This window comes from Falco cherrug, chromosome 5 (assembly GCF_023634085.1).
Source record: "Falco cherrug isolate bFalChe1 chromosome 5, bFalChe1.pri, whole genome shotgun sequence".
Lineage (NCBI taxonomy): Eukaryota > Metazoa > Chordata > Aves > Falconiformes > Falconidae > Falco > Falco cherrug.
This window is the reverse complement of record NC_073701.1, coordinates 71,291,426-71,307,582: the sequence shown is the minus strand read 5'-3', so window position 1 is coordinate 71,307,582 and position 16,157 is coordinate 71,291,426. Positions and strand designations below refer to the sequence as shown.

The 16,157-nt window shown below is 46.5% G+C and overlaps 1 protein-coding gene across 1 annotated transcript in view; it reads left to right on the top strand.

Moving 5' to 3' along the window:
* The first annotated feature begins 933 nt into the window (after nt 1-933).
* Nucleotides 934-16,157, top strand: part of AHCYL2 (adenosylhomocysteinase like 2) — a 108,704-nt gene continuing 93,480 nt past the window's right edge. The window contains exon 1 of the mRNA XM_055711382.1: nt 934-1,384. Coding sequence (XP_055567357.1) covers nt 992-1,384 — 393 coding nt within the window. The 5' untranslated portion in view covers nt 934-991. The remainder of the gene's footprint in view (nt 1,385-16,157) is intronic.

Below are 16,157 nucleotides of genomic sequence, written 5' to 3'. Positions count from 1 at the left end.
GCTTGGCTATCACAGCCGCCTTGGTATCAAGAAACAGTTGTTTTGCCTCCAACTGGCCTGACACATTGGATGCAACCTCCCACCCCTCGAACGGGACAGGAACATTGCACTTGCTTAGCATTTGCACAGCCCCTAACCCACGGGCTTTGCTCCTTGGCGTGTGCCCAGGGATACTGTGTTAATCATAATAACAGTAATAACAGTAACTAGAAACAAACAAACAAACCAAGGACGTGTTTGAATGCCCCTTCCCTAAAAGAAGCTTTCCTGAAGAACTGGATTTTGGTAAACGTGACTCATTACTGGCTTTTGCTCATAGGAAGGCCCTGAAGCAGGGCTGACCCGTGCAGGGGCTTGGTGGGCTGGCTGGGCCTGGCAGACAGCAGCTTTCCAGGCTCTCGCATGTCACACTCGTCGCGCCAGAACGTCTTGGCTCCTGGTTTGCGAGGCTTTTGCTTGTGGCGGCGCAGCGGGCCCAGGAGAGCAGCCTGGCACAGTCCCTTGCGCTGCAGGTGCTCAGCGGCCTGCGACCAGTGGCACGATGGGCACCGGCCACAACGCTGACATTTCCACTAAAATGTGAAAAAACCCGCAAAGTTCTCCACGGGAAGGGGGAGGAGGGAGGGGGGGGTCAAGCGGGGCACCGGCCGCCCAGAGAGGGTGCGGGGGCCGCGGGGAGCCCCACGGCCCTGACGGGACCGCGCCTGCCGCCTGCCGCCGCCGCCGCCATTCCGCGCCTCTGTCCCCGCGGGCCCCCGCGGCGGGACAGCGGCGCGGCTCCTCCGGACTACATTTCCCAGGCGCCTCCACGGCGCGGCGCGGGAAGGCGGGGCACGGCGGGTGGCGCGGAGGCTGCCGGGAGTTGTAGTCGCGGCGGGGCGGCGGGCGGGGCGGGGCGGCGGGCGGGAGGACTGCACGTCCCGGCGTGCCCAGCGGGCGCTGAGGGGGCGGGTGGTCCCTGAGGGAGCTGGAGGCGGCGGCGGTAGCGGCGATGTCGGTGCAGGTGGCAGCCCCCGCCGTGGAGCTGAAGGAGCTGAGCGGCCCCATGGATAAGGCGGCGGGGCCGGAGCCGGTGACCGCTCACGCTCCCGGGCACGGCGTGGCCGCGGCCCCCTGCCCGCTGCCGGCCACCGAGCGTGAGGCGGCCCCGGCGTCCTCCTGCGGCGGTGAGCGGCCTCCGCTGAGCGGCTGCCCCGGGCTGTCCGCCGCTGCCGGGCTGCCGCCGGGCGCCGCCAAGGTGCCGCAGGCTTCGGCCATGAAGCGGAGCGACCCGCACCACCCCCAGCACCGGCACCGCGACGGCGGCGACAGCGGCGGCGCCGCGGCCGAGGCGCTCGTCAGCCCCGACGGCACCGTCACAGAGGCGCCGCGCACCGTCAAGAAGGTAACGGCGAGTGGAGCTGTGGGTGTGTGTCACGGGGGGAGGGCACCCGCCCGCGGGCGCGGGGACCCCCCGCCGCGTCTTTGTGCGCCCCGTCCCGCTGCACCCCCACAGGGACATCCCTGGGGGACAGGCAGACCCTACCGGGGAAGGGGAGCCCTGCCGGTGCCTGGGGACGCGGCGCTGCCTCTCTCCGGGCAGAGGCCGTCCTGGCGTGGGGGTCCTTGGTACGCAGGCGTGGGGTGTCGGTGTGCCCCGGGGTGTGCCCGTGACCGCGTGTCAGGGCCATGCTCCTCCGAGGACGTGGGGTCCCATCGGCTCCTTGTGTCCCCGTGTGCCCCTGCCCTGTGGGTAATTATGGGGTGCACACACAAACACAGGCCTTGGGTATGCCCACGGACACGTGTGACCAGCGTGATCCTGCTCTCTTCGTCTGTGTCAGTGTGTCCAGAGGTGTGCCTGCCTCCTAGGGTATGTACTTGCTTACACGCTCACGTCTGCCAAGGAGTGTTGGTACTCACTGGGTGTGTGTATGCCCCACTCCTGCACACTTAACTGTGCCTGGCTGTTGGAATGTTTGTGGGAAATGCGGGTGCCAGGTATGTGAGCTCCCGGGTGTGTGTAGGTTCACATTGGGTTCACGTCCCCGGCGTTATCTGCTTGCTTGGAAATGCAGATATGCACTTCATAAAAACGTACAGAGCTGCCCATCCCATCGTATGCAAGGGATAATCAGGCATACCCAGTATGGATGCTGGGTGTACATGTGCACAGGTGTGTGCCTCTGGGTATATCGTTGGGTACACACTTGCACACATCCAGGGCTGGGTTTGCACAGCTCCTGTCCTGGTGCTTGCTCATCAAGGTGTATGGGTGCATGCTGGGAATGCATAGACCACTGTCTGCCCAGCATGTGTGTGCTGGATGTGCACCTATGGACATGGCAGGTACACACTGTCCCCCTTCAACTGTGCCTGTGCTGTCACCAAGCGTGCATCTGCACCATGGGTGTGCTATGTGCACAGGTGCATGACCTTTAGATGCATACATTGTTTATGTATATATACCCCCTAGGTATATATGCGTGTACAGGGGTCCCCTTAGCTGCTTATGCATGTGTTTGCAACCGTTTTTTTACTTACACATGAATATGTAGGCTTATCCATAGGTATGCATCCACTTGTGTAATATATGAACTCACACATGTGAAGGTAAGTAGACAGATGTGGATCTGCACGCTTGCATAATGCATGCTGGTATGTGTACAAATATGCATATAGATGTGTACACACATAACAATTGTCTATGTGCTGTAGCTATATGCATGTGTGATGCATACCTGCACATGCAGGGGAAGTATACCTGCAAGTTTACATGGTTAGATATCTATAGGGATGCAAACAGGTGCACATGCCTGTACCTGTCAGTACACATGTATGCATACAGGTGTGCATACATGTGTCTATAGCTGCATTAACACTGACAGAGATGGGTGTATATGCACTGAGGCACACAGGCTCTCTTTGGATGCCTATGTATGGGTGCAGAGAAGCACCTTTGTGCATACAGGCACCTGTATGCCACGTGCTCAGGCATGTACTTGTACCTTTGCACATCTGCCCACACCCAGCAGACATAGATGCATTCAGATGCATGCAGACAGCCCCATGTGTGTCATGTATAGACATCCCCATTTCGTATGCTTTGCATACACAGATGATGCCCATACCAGTGTCCACCTATAGATGCACCCAAGTCCACTCTGACCCATTCACACAGATACATCCATGCGTATCCATGCTTCTCAGCTGGATGCACCCATGAACGTAGATACTCCCTATAGTGTGTGTGGGGTATGTGTAGTTTCCTATAGATACAGCCAAACATCCCTCCATGGGAATGCACATTTTCCACAGGGACTCCTGAGCAGGAGCAACCTAAGATGTTGCTGCCTGGCACCTTTCCCTTCAGAAATCCTGGGAGAAAGAGTTCTCCCCCGTGATGCAAGAACCAATTTGAGGGAATGTAGGGGAAGAGGTGTTGCGGTCATAAGGGGAATCTCTCTCTTCCTGAAACTTTGGGGTAAAAAGCACATATTGATTGACTTCCACTCTCTTTCATTGTTATTCTAATATTTCCTCTCCCTTCAGAAGGTGCAGGGTGAGGGGGTTTGTCTCTATAACTGATGTTCTCCTTTGTGGCCTCCCTGAAATTGGGAGTCTCTCTTAGGGGCTCTCAGGGAAGGAGTGCATCTCTGTAAGGCAATGTCTCCCTATGAAGAGAGTCTGGATCAAGAGCTCCTTCATCCTCTTAGAAATGCCTCAGTTCCTTGGTAAAGGACATTTTTCCACTAAGACTGTGACTTCTGTCCCCAGTGTATGGAGACCTCTCCATTTGATATACTAATCTCATCTCTCCATTTTTAGAGACCCTCAGGGTATCCCTATTTCTCCTCAAGTGTGCTTAATACTTCTAAACTCCTCCTTTATTGATCTTCTTTCTTTCTTGCCTTTTTTTTTTTTAAAAAAAAACAACAAATAGGTTTTTTTCCCTTGCATTCCCCTTCTGAAGTCCAGCTCTTGTCTGGTGAGAGGAGCGTGGTGTTAGATGACACAATAGCATTGATAAGTCAAGGATGGCAAGTGATGGAGTTATTATCTGCATTGCTCTCCCTTTATACTCCTAAAAGCAGCAGAGGGTGCCTTTTATAAGGGAGAAGCAAAGAATGCCAGGCTTTCAGGAGAAACCTGGATGCACGAGGAACAGCCAGCAAGCTTATGGAGCAGCAAAACCCCAGCTGGTTTCCTTTGCTTTGGGTGATGAGTTTGTTTAGGAGTTGACAATCTGTCTGGTTGCTAAAGGAAGCGAGATGTGTTGATGGAGGGTATCTGGGAGTACATACTGTTCGTTCTCTTTCTTTCCCTTCATACTGTTGCTTTCCAGTGACTTCAGTGTGTGTTCCAGAGACTTGAGGTATTTCATTTACTGGATTTACAAATCCAGAGTCCTTTCCACCGTCTCTTAGGAAGTCATGTTATTTAAATAAAACACCAGATTTGGTAGCCATAAAATTGTTCCTAGTCCTGTGACTAAAAAATTGGGCACACAGAGCTGAAGCATCTGTTGAAAGAAGGTTTAGTGCATAAATAAGCCTAAAAGAAGCAGATAATTTTTTTTTGTCAGATCCAATAGAACTTTCTTTAGGACCTGAAATAAAGGTAAGGGTCTATTCAAAATAGATAAGTAAGATCATATCAGCTTTGCAGTGAAACATTAAACTGTAGCTCTTCACAGTGTTTGTCTAGAAGAAAAAAAATCTCAGTATTATTTCTTGATTGATTTATGTATTAAATACATAAATACTGTTTTTTCTGTGTTTTTTTCCCTTTCCTTGAAATTTTAACATGCGCTTTTGAAGTACTGTGTGACCAAATGTTTATTTCATAGTACTGACACAGCACAGAGATCCCAGTAAACAGCCATGACTGTTCTTTCCTGTAATACTACTCTTCATTTTAAAACTAAAATGTACTAAAGTTTAGTATTTTACTTGTGTCTGTCTGCCTTTAGGTGTGCTAAAGTAATATTTTACCTTGATAACATGGGCACAGTATACGTGCCTGGACTGGCAAGTGTTAACATCTTTGCAAGTTTGTATTTTCATTTATTTAGGCAGTTGTTTCATTTTGTTGTACTATCACAGCTGATGTATAGACCTGGTTCTGCAGTCTTGCACACCTGCTCATACAAGAAATGATGGCACTCCTGCAAACCCAGAAGTCAAAATCAAGTACGCTGGGCTTGTCTTCATGACACCTGCAGAGGTGGTTCCCATCACATCTGGGGGAAGATCTCTGTCATCACATTTTTGTTCTCTCTGGATTCTTGCTGTAGATCCGCCCTCTCAAGAAATGGCTAGAAGACCTTATTTCTGAGATGATACTGGACTTTGACTTTTACAGCTAACTCTGACTAATGGATGTGGCTGCGACCTTTGCATGCATCTACCCAGGTAGATGTAGCCAACCCCTGGTTGTCTGGCGCTGCTTCAGAGCTTACTGCTTCTGATAAGGGCTGGTGAGTGGGTCTTTGACCAGTGTCTGAGATGGGGGCTGATGGCCTGAAGCTCTGGGGTGGTCTAGACCTTCTCTTGCCTCTGACTGTGTGTCCTTACTCTCCTGCCACGTTCTCAGGTGGCTCTAAGATGAGGCAGTTCAGGGAGGTTAAACTGCATAAAATTCCTTGCTTGAAGTTGAATTAGTTTTCTGTTGGCATAATTCCCTCCAGCGTGGGGTCAAGGAAGAGCCAGGAATGGTATAGGAGAAGTGGTACGAGCAGGTTAGTGGAGATGGGAGGAATGGAAAGGCCTCTCCAGCAGCGGCTGGATGGTGTATTGGCTCGGCTGTAGTGTTAGTGATGGGGTGCTGGCAGCAGCTGGCTGGGGTGACTCAGGAGATGTGTGGTTTGTTCTGCCGTTGCTGCTCCCAGAGTGAGGTGAGCCATGAGGCTGAGTAACAGTTTCAGGTGTCCCAGGCTAAACTTATCCATGGATATGAGTCAAGACCCTGAGTCATGCAAATTGTTTACAGTTTTAGATTTGAACAGTGTTTTGATGATTAGATGATCACTCATTGGCTTTGGGGTGGTGGTGGCCACTTACGTTTTGTGTTAATTCTTAGAGCATTCCTAGATCAAAGCAGCTGAAAGTTGCAGAACTCCTGCAAATGTTACTGATTCCCACCCCAAGTGCACTGAGGGGCTATAATTAAGACTCCCCAACTGATTAGCTGGATGATCTTAGCCTTGTAATGACAACTCTGTGCCCCTCTTTTGTTAGCTGAGAGAACATACACTTACACAGATGCACTTCTCAGTTTAATGATTCGTAACTACTTGGCAAGTAAGGCTTAGTAAATGCTTGTACACCATACTGGGAAGTTTAAATGACAGCAATTATGTAGCCGCGAAGTTTTATATTAAGTATATACCAGTTTATACAATGAAAGGTTTTGTTGTGTTTTTGGTTTTTTTTTTTTTTTTTTGTCCCATCCACTCAGTACGGAAAGCACAGCTTACTTCTTGAATTTCAAGCTGTGTTCTTTTGCTCCTTAGCATCACTAAAACAGAGGGTTTAGAATTGGAAAGGATTGATTTGCTGGTTTATCAGTGCTGTTGATTCATTTAGTGGGCTAGAGCAGAGCACAGCTTGCTTTTCCAGAGCTACACCGCCTCTGCAGTGCCAGTGGCTGTAGAAAGCTGTGGCTTTTGTCTGTGGGCAAAGCAGAAAAAACAGGGTGTAGAAGTAAACAGTAACAAGATGCACATCCTTGTGTAATGTTGCTGCTTGAGTATAACCTTTCTAAAACTCCCCACTGTAAAATTCTTAGGTGAAGGGATTACATCAAAATAAATGCCTGGTGCTCGCTAGACTGGCACATCACCTGACTGGTGAGCTGTGATGGGAGGTTTTATTCTGCTAAGACTATAAATGACTCTCATGTGGCTTGTCTAAATGATGATTCTGACCTTGACTCCCAGCAGATTTCATTGCCTGTGATGAAAGTAGCTTTTCCCTTGTAAATGTGTGTAAATTCCTTGCAATCTTCCCACATCATTTTGTGGGGCAGAGATTTGGGTTTTTTTTAGCAGGTGTGTGCTCCATTAAGGATCTCTGACGTGCTTGTGCGTTTTCTATTTTCTCAGCTTCGTTCTAACCCCTAGTGATCACTTATGCTAGGTAATAAATGTTTCCCCTGAGGCTGAATTCCCAAGTGCTGCTCATAATGAGTGTGGTTTGAATGCTATTTAGTAAAATCTTATCATTGGAGGCCATATTCTTTTATTACATATAATACTCGTCGGTCTGTCTCCTTATGGATGTGTGTGGTTTAATTTTAGAAGGTGCCTGTGTGTGACTGCTTGGAACTGTGTATGAAGATCAGTATGTCAGCCTTTGGGATGGAGGCGCAGGAACAGAAGGGAAGATAAAAGAAGATTGGGGGGAAAAAGTGGTAGAAAAATAATGGCTGTGAATGCAGGTAGATGGCAGGCTGTAAAACGTAATGACGTGGAAATGGGAAGCTGAGGTGTGGTTCAGGGTACCACAAACCTTGTAACTGGGAATGGCAAACTTAGTTTTGCTGGGAGGCTGTGGCACTGTCCCTGTGTTGCTTTCTTAGGTAAAAAATTTTGAAGCACGTAACGATCTTTGTGTTTATATCTTTCCTGGGGGGACAGAAACCTGGTATTTGAATTCACAAGCAATTAAAAGCATAGTCTTAGCTTTGGCCCTGACTTGGTGCTTGAAAGTTGAGCAAGGTAAAGCAATTCTGAATTTTGGAGCCATGTTTGACCTTTTCAGTTTTCTTTTTAACTCTGTCTAGTGAATTGTAAAACATGATGATTTAGCTTGAAAAAGGAAGAGATGGAGGTAAAACTAAAAAGAAAGAAATGAGCCAGGTAGCTCACGTGTAATAGGCAGATTTCTCTGTATGACTGAGTGACCTGCAGTATTGGTTAAATTGAAGAATACTAAAGACTGAAAGAATAGAATTGTTCCAAATGTTGTGTAGAGCTACCACAGTGCTAGGGTAAAAAAAATAGCCACTTAATTTTCTTCTTTCATATTTATTTTCTTCTTCAGTTTTGCAGATTCAAGCCAGAGATCCAAGAGTAGAACCTCGGCCATGTGAAGGAAACATCCTCCCTGTAGTACAATGCCTGACATCCCGTTAAATTCCTATGTAGAGACATGAGCTATGGGCAAGTTACAAAATCTGAATGACGACTGGAAGAGAGACAGCCTGAGAAATAAGGTCCAGCCTCTAAATAAAAATACTGGAGGCTGCTTGCTTTAAGTCCCAGAAAAACTGTTAGGTTCTAGGGCTTCAAATGAGCAACAAGCTGACTAGGAAGAAAAGGGTGAATTAAGGATAAAATGAGCTTTAAATATTTCTTGCACAAAATCCTCTAAGCTCAGGTCTGCAGTTAAAGGCATTTGTAGCAGAAAAATTTCACTGAAATGCCTCAATTTTAGCTTAGAGAAGCCATAATAAAACTAATTTCTTCCATTCTTATTGAATAGCTACCAATGTCAGCTTAGGGTCTTTCTTGATAGAAAGTTTGTAAACAGAAACGTAAGGTGAGGAGCCTTACCACCAGACTTCCACAGTTGCTGTGAGTCACTGATGCAGGCTGCAAACAGAAATGGGAAAAAATGTTTGTATTTTTAGTTGCAACAGCAATTCTGTCTTCTGTTAGAAGCAGTCTTCTTGAAATTAAGATGAAATATTGCAATGAGGTAAAAAGGAGTGAAGGTTTAGTAAAACTGTTTACACATTCTTGTTGTGCAGTTGTAGAGGAAGTGTGTAGTGCCCACTTGCAGGTGTGCTGCAGATGACGGAGAGAAGAAAGGTCGATTCTGGAACCTAAATTCAGTGCATGTGTGCTGGATTAACGGAAGGCTTTCTGGGCTTTAAGCTTAATTCAGACTCTGAAATGGGAAAAGTCAGTAAGTGAGAAAATAGGACTGAAGAACATGAAATAGTAGTTCTTCAAGGAGTTTTGAGGTCAAAGATTTAAAAAAAAAATACATTTTTTTTGACAGCACTTCTCATCTGACCGTTTCCCTGCTTAAGGCCTTGAAGCAATAAATTGCTGTCATGCTTGTGCACACTAGATGTGTACTGAACACCTCTAGAAAACGTTGAGTTTTTTTGTTTCTAGTTGTATTTTGGGAAGGCCAATGGTATTTAAGTATGTTGTCTTGGTGGTTTTTGCATCAAAAAATTGTGCAGCTATTCCTAGAGCAGGAATTCAGCGTTGCAGACAGAGCTGTTGATGAACTACTGGTTTCCTAATGAAACTTTGAAACTTCATAGTTTTTGTAGATGCAGCTCACCTAATCTCTGCTCACTGCAAAATACAATTCATAGAATAAAGAATGATGATATCAATCAGAAATTGTTAATTCTTATTCTGCAAAAGTGTACATGAAGCTGATTGAATTGGCATCCTGATTTACAACACTTCCCCTAAGTATGAGCTTTCATACAGTTTGTGTGGCAGAGAGAACCTTTGGTGTTTTTTAAAATTTATTACAGTATTATTATTGTAAAATTTACATGTATGATGATATAAATACATATTGAAATTTTTATTTTTACAATAGTAGAAATATGCACAGGTGTCTTGGGTGAAATGGTTGTTAAAGAGAACAGAGACTTCCGTGTGACTTTCCAGAAGATTCGGTGACCAGCAGAATGGTTTCCTGAAGTGAATGACACTTGCAGGGACTTTTCTGAGAATTGAATGATGTGGTCTTGCTTATGTTCTTTTTATGCCTGAAATGAAAGGCTTTTCTGCAAATGTAACGTTGGAGTGCTCTAGAATAAACAAGGATGGGTGAGAGCCTAGAGTTAACATTCCTCTGCACCCTCAAAAAGCTCACCATAGTGCTGGAACACTTTGTGTTTTCCAGCTTTTGCAGGATAGCACTGCTTCATTTCAGATTTGTAGCTGGGTATAGATGCACTGAAATTAAGACTGCTTGTCAATATATTTGGGGTTTCCACTATGAAGTGGAGGTGAGCTGACCTTTTCTCCCAGAGGTCTTGTGTTGTTATTAAATAGCACTCTTGTTGAAGCATAGTTCCCACTGACTTCAGGTGGAGCTGTGACTGCTCAGCGCTTCTCTCAGTTCTGGATCACAAGCCATGAGAAGATGATGATCTTACAGTTAGTGGCCAGATGTGAAAAGTTTACTGAGGTTGTCTTGCCTAGCATTACTGAAGACATGCCTAAACAGATGCAGGCAGACCCACATTTGCTTTGCACATGCCAAACTGGTCAGATATGAGTCACCTAATGTCTTGTTTTCTTTGGGATGCATCAGCACAGTGCTGTGCATGAGCCGACACCACCACTGTGCAGCTTCTGGACCGGAGCTGGCTTCTGTCCATCCAGCTTAAGCTCCAGTCTGTCTGCACCTGCCTGTGTAGACTTGCCTGTAGCAAGTTTGGCAAAGAAAAATACAGATTTTAATTATGTGGGGCAGCATTTAACAGCCTAAGCAAACCCTCTGGTTCTTCTTGAAGTCTCCTGCCTCTTTCTCTGTGTGTTTTGCAGTTTCCCAACAGGCAACAGGGGAAGAAAAGCATCGGCAAAGTCCAACCCTAGAACTGTGTTCTGTCCACTGATGAGACAGGTTCTTCTGAAAGCAATAGTGTGTGTGTGTGCACTTATGTGCAGCGTACGTGACTTCAGGCTGAGTGAACAACCTTAATTCTGGGATTCTTTATTTTTGGTCCGGTTTTGAGCCTGAATAGTCTTCTAATAGCATTTTGCTATGTGAAATGTTTGAATGCTGCAGTGTGCTGACCTTACTTTAAATTGCAGGGGTGGCAATGTTGGAACTTCAGGTATTTTTATTTCTTTTCTCCTGACAGAGCCTTAAATAGGCAGGCAGTTGCATTTTTCATGAGTGTCAGAATAGGAAAGTCAGTTGAAAAATTAGTTAGCTACACAGAATTGCTGAACCAGTCTATTTCAAATTTTATTCCAAAGGTATTTAAAAATAGAGGAAGTATGAACATGGCTTCATCTGACAGTTAGGAAGCTTTGCTTGTTATTTACTTCGTAGAGGTGAAGTAAAGTGATCGACCTTTAATCCTGAAGTTATGTGAGAAAAAAACAGGGAATGGTCTGTTCCCATAAGAATGACTCAAGCACCAATTTAGGAGAGCAGCTTACTGCAGTTCATGCTGGTATCTGTTCCCAGCAAGCTTTCCTTCCAGCTACCCAAAAGCTTGCTGACTCAGATTTGGTGTTCTCTCCATGACTTTAGTGTTTATGGAGGTGGGGAAATCTGCTTGGATCCATTTCAGTATCAGTTAAGATAATTTTTATTGTTTGCAGAATGCACTAACATGTTTGATGTGGATTTTTTTTTTTTTAAAGTCAACCTTCTACAATCTGGGATGAGAGATTACTGCCATAATTTCCAGCATTTCACATTGACCAGTTAGATATTAATTGAAGTGGCTTTCTGCAGTACTAAACTGCTGTGATTTTTTTGACACTTCATTGGCATTGAATCCCACTTCAATCTTGCTGTCTGCTGTTAGTGTGTGAGATTTCAAGAGTCAACAATAAAATCTGTTTTGTTTTCAAGTAATGTAAAAAATTGTTGATTCTCTTGAAGATGTGATTCAGGTGCATAAGATATTATTACTTTTGTGTGCTTTTAGCAAGTACGTTGAGGCTGATACTTGGTTTCCCATGATGAAAGATGTGGTAGAAATGAAAATGTTTGCATGCTGTCTTCGTTTGCTGGGCTTTCCCTTGGCTGCACAGTAGTGGGTTGTAGAGATGATGAACTGGGATAAAGGCCAGAAGGCAAGGAGTAATATTTCGGAGTGTACGTATTAAGTATACATATTGGTTTTGTATAAGTTTTTATTTCTGGATTGTGATAAGCCACTTGGCAAGTTCAGGCAAACAGCATGAGAAGCCACAAGTAGATAGCTGGTGAACTGTCACTTTATTTCATGCCCTGTCCACAACATGAATGCTAGCTTTTGCCATGTGTTGTGCATGCTGAGAAGGTGAGAAGTTCACAGGACTTAGTGACATTTGCTGTAACTGTTTTGAGAATTAGTCTTCTGCTAGACAGCTTTTGGAAGTCAGGATATACAGTAGTGATGTCATGCTGCTGCATTTTAAACAAGCTGGGAGAGGGGAAGAGAAACAAACAGGTTGCTCCAAGAGGTTAGCTTTGCTAGGGTCTGGGTTTGGGCATGTGTTTTGCTGTCTGTAAGGCAATACTTTCTCTCTGTGAAGTTAAACCTGGACTCCAGCCCATTCTTTGGCTTGAAAACCTGTTGGAAATCGATTACCTTTTGAATCTTGCTAGCCCGAAAATTAAGTCCATCTCCAGACATTATTGTAGTTGGTGTCAAATCCCGTGTTTTGTTATTTCTGTGCGCATCAAAAGATGCTTAATTCCTTTAATCTGAAGGGGAGTGAAGATGTCAAGAATTGTAGAATTGTTAAGATCATCAAGTCCAGCTATTAACCCAGCACTGCCAAGTCCACCACTAAACCACATCCCTAAGCACCATGTCTACACGCCTTTTAAATACCTCCTGGGACAGTGACTCAACCCCTTCCCTGGGCAGCCTGTTCCAATGCTTGACAACCCTTTTGGAGAAGGCATTTTCCCTAACACCCCATCTAAACCTCCCGTGGCCCAACTTGAGGCTGTTTCCTATCATCCTGTCACTTTTTACTTGGGAGAAGAGACCGACCCCCACCTCGCTACAACCTCCTGTCAGGCAGTTGTAGGGAGCGAGAAGGTCCCCCCTGAGCCCCCCCTCTCCAGGCTGAACCTCCCCAGCTCCCCCTGCCGCCCCCCCCAGCCCCTGCCCCAGCCCCTGCCCCAGCCCCTGCCCGGCTCTGGACACGCTCCAGCCCCTCAGTGTCTGTCCTGCAGTGAGGGGCCCAACACCGCACACGGGATCCGAGGTGCGGCCCCACCAGTGCCCAGTGCAGGGCGATGATCACTGCTCTGGTCCTGCTGGCTGCACTGTTTCTGACACAAGCCAGGATGCTGCTGGGCTTGGCCACCTGGGCACACTGGGGCCTCATATCCAGCTGGCTGCTGCTGAGCCTCGCCAGGCCCTTTCCCACCAGGCAGTTTCCAGCTGCTCTGCCCCAGCCTGTAGCACTGCATGGGGTAGTTGTGGCCCAGGTGCAGGACACAGCACTGAGCCTTGTTGAACCTTGTACAACTGGCCTTGGCCCATTGTGGCCTGTCCAGATCCCTCTGCAGAACCTCTTGCCCTCCAGCAGATCAACACCCCCACCCCCGCCCCCAAACCTGGCATCATCTGCAAACTTACCGAGGGTGCACTCGATCCCCTCATACAGATCATCCATAAAGATACCAAACATGACCAGCCCCAGCACTGAATCCCGGGGAATGCCACCTGTGACCAGCCTCCAGCTGGATGTAACTCCATTCCCCACCACCCTTCAGGCTTGGCCATCCAGCCAGCTTTTTACCCAGAGAAGAGTGCCCCTGTCCAAGCCACGAGCAGCCAGTTTCTCCAGGAAAATGCTGTGGGAGATGGTGTCAAAGGCTTTACTAAAGTCTAGGGAGACACCGTCCACAGCCCTTCCCTCATCCGCTAAGCGGGTCACCTTGTTGCAGGAGGAGATGAGGTGAGTCAAGCAGGACCCGCCTTTCGTAACCGCATGCTGCCTGGGCCTGGTGCCCTGGTTGTCCTGTGTGTGCTGTGTGATGGCACTTGAGATGACCTGCTCCGTAACCTTCCCCGGCACCGAGGCTGGACCGATAGGCCTGTAGTTCCCCAGATCCTCCCTCCAGCCGTTTGTGTGGATGGGCGTCATGTTTGTGAACCTCCAGTCGACTGGGACCTTCCCAGTTAGCCAGGGCTGCTGGTAAGTGATGGGAAGTGGCTCAGTGAGGAGCACTTCCACCAGCTCCCTCAGTACCCTTGGGCCCAGAGACTTGTGTGTGTCTGAGTGGCGCAGCAGGTCGGTGACCGTTTCCCCTTGGATTATGGGGGCTTCATTCTGCTCCTCATCCCTGTCTTCCAGCTCAGGTGGTGGGTACCTGGAGAACAACTGGTCTTACTGTTAAAGACCGAGGCAAAGAAGGCATTAAGTACCTCAGCCTTTCCCTCATCCATGGGTTTGTCTTTTTTTAATGTCACATGTTTTTTAAATGTGTAATTTTAAGATTCTTTTGTAGGAAAATGTAGAGACTAATTTTTGGAGCTTTAGAGTGAACCTATTTTGGTCTTAAGTATTTTGAAAAAAGCAGGAGGAAAAGAATTATTTTCCTTCAAGAAGGATAGAGTTAGTAGTTTATTTGACCGTGGTAGTTGAATGTAACTTTCTAGTTCCTTTAAGCAAAATTAGAAACGGCTCTTTTGGTAGCAGAGATTACAAAGGTGTTGCCTGGAGTGCACTCTCACTCTTCTCCCTGCTGGTCTGTGTCCAGGTTTCACTTGTCTTTCAGAAGGGAAGAGTGTTTGATACCGTTTGGAGAGGCCATCTGTGCAGTAAAAGCAGTTCCAGGCTTCTCCTCTTAGTGATCGGTTACTGTGTCGTTACCTGATTTTTGACAAGTATCATCTTCTATTGCTCTCTTTCCAGAATGCGCTGCAGAGGTAATTTTCCTGATGGTTTATGCAATGGCTCTCTGTAACTGTGCACAAGTTCTCATCTCCACTCCACCAAGGACTTACCTGTGTTTTCAGACCTTTTCACAGCCTCTTCTCCTTTGGAAGTCAGTGTCCTTTTGTCATCCTTGATGGCAACTCCCACCAGCCATTTGTTAGCACAGAGGTGGCTTGCTTGGAATCTCATCTTCCATATTGCCTTTGTGCTTTGAAGGAGCTTGGCAGAGTCATCTGTAAAACTGCCATTTATCCTTCTTAAAGTTCTTTGTTGGATGCTGATGGAAGCCTGACAATAGAAAGTTTTTGATGCGGTCACACCCCTCATCACAGGGGGAGCTGGAAGCTACATTAGTGTGTGGCTTGCTCTACTGTTACACTTAACTAACCTGTTTTCATTCTTTTTCTGATACAGGAGTATAAAACTGAAGGAGATGGAGTATGGAGACTAAAGATCTTGGCTTGGAAAGGAAGGGATAGACAACACAGTTGATATCCTGGTCTGGACAGAGGTGGAGGATTTGGTAGGAGGACCTGCAGTGCTGAGGTGTTCATGTCAGAACGCAGCTCCCAAGGACTGGAATACTGGCTAGTACTGTCTTTCCCTATTTCCTGTCAGCTTTCATCCAGCTCTTTTCCTTATCTAGAATCCATGGTCTTCTGGGCTCAGGGCTGCTGTGAAGACCCTAACAAGCAACACTTTCCTGTCATAAAACAGTAACTTTATTTCAGTATCCTAGATCTTGCATCCTTCCAAACGTGTTTTTTTTCTGTTTGGATCAAATATTGAAAGTCATCATAACTTAGCTGTTAGATCTAGAAGTGATTTTGTACAGGGCCAGAAATGAAAGATTCCTAGCTACCAAGTAAGAAAGTGCTAAGAGCATGCCAGAGCTCTGCATGAATATTAGCCGTTTCCTCTGCTTCTGCTTTATTAGTACCGCTGTGATCTATTTCTTGTGCTCTGATGGGTGTTGAGATCTAACCTGCTGCCACTGAGACTGATGACAGGAGAGCTGCAGCTTAGAATGAAGGTATTTTAGACTGCAGTGTTTTGAACACCGCTGTTAAGTATTGCTGAAATATCTACGGTCTTGCATGGAAAATCTTATTTCAAGCTTAAATAGAGGGGACAGGGGGATGGTTTTGTTACCACTTTAGCTTTCCTGCTGTAATCATTATTTCTGAACACAAGCATGAATTTTAGCTAGTGGGAAAAAACCCTGGAGAGGAGAAAACCCAAGCAACAAGATAAATAGTGGAAGAAGTGCTGAATACCAGACTATGCCTGATTTTTGTTGTCTGACTTTGTAATGCATTTAAGTAATGCATAGATGAGCACAGTACAAGCAGAACAAATTAGGCTTCAATACAAGGATTGTGGGAGGGGAACTCTGTTAAACTACTGTTGCATCTCCTTGCCAGAGCAGTGTCCTGACTTACTGGGTAACCTCGCCAGTGCTGCTGGTGTTCACAGCTCCCATCAAATTAGTGGTATCTGCTTATTCTATAAATGCTTTTTAATTTAGTCTTTGAGGTTTGCTAACTGAAGGCATTATGTTGCACATGGC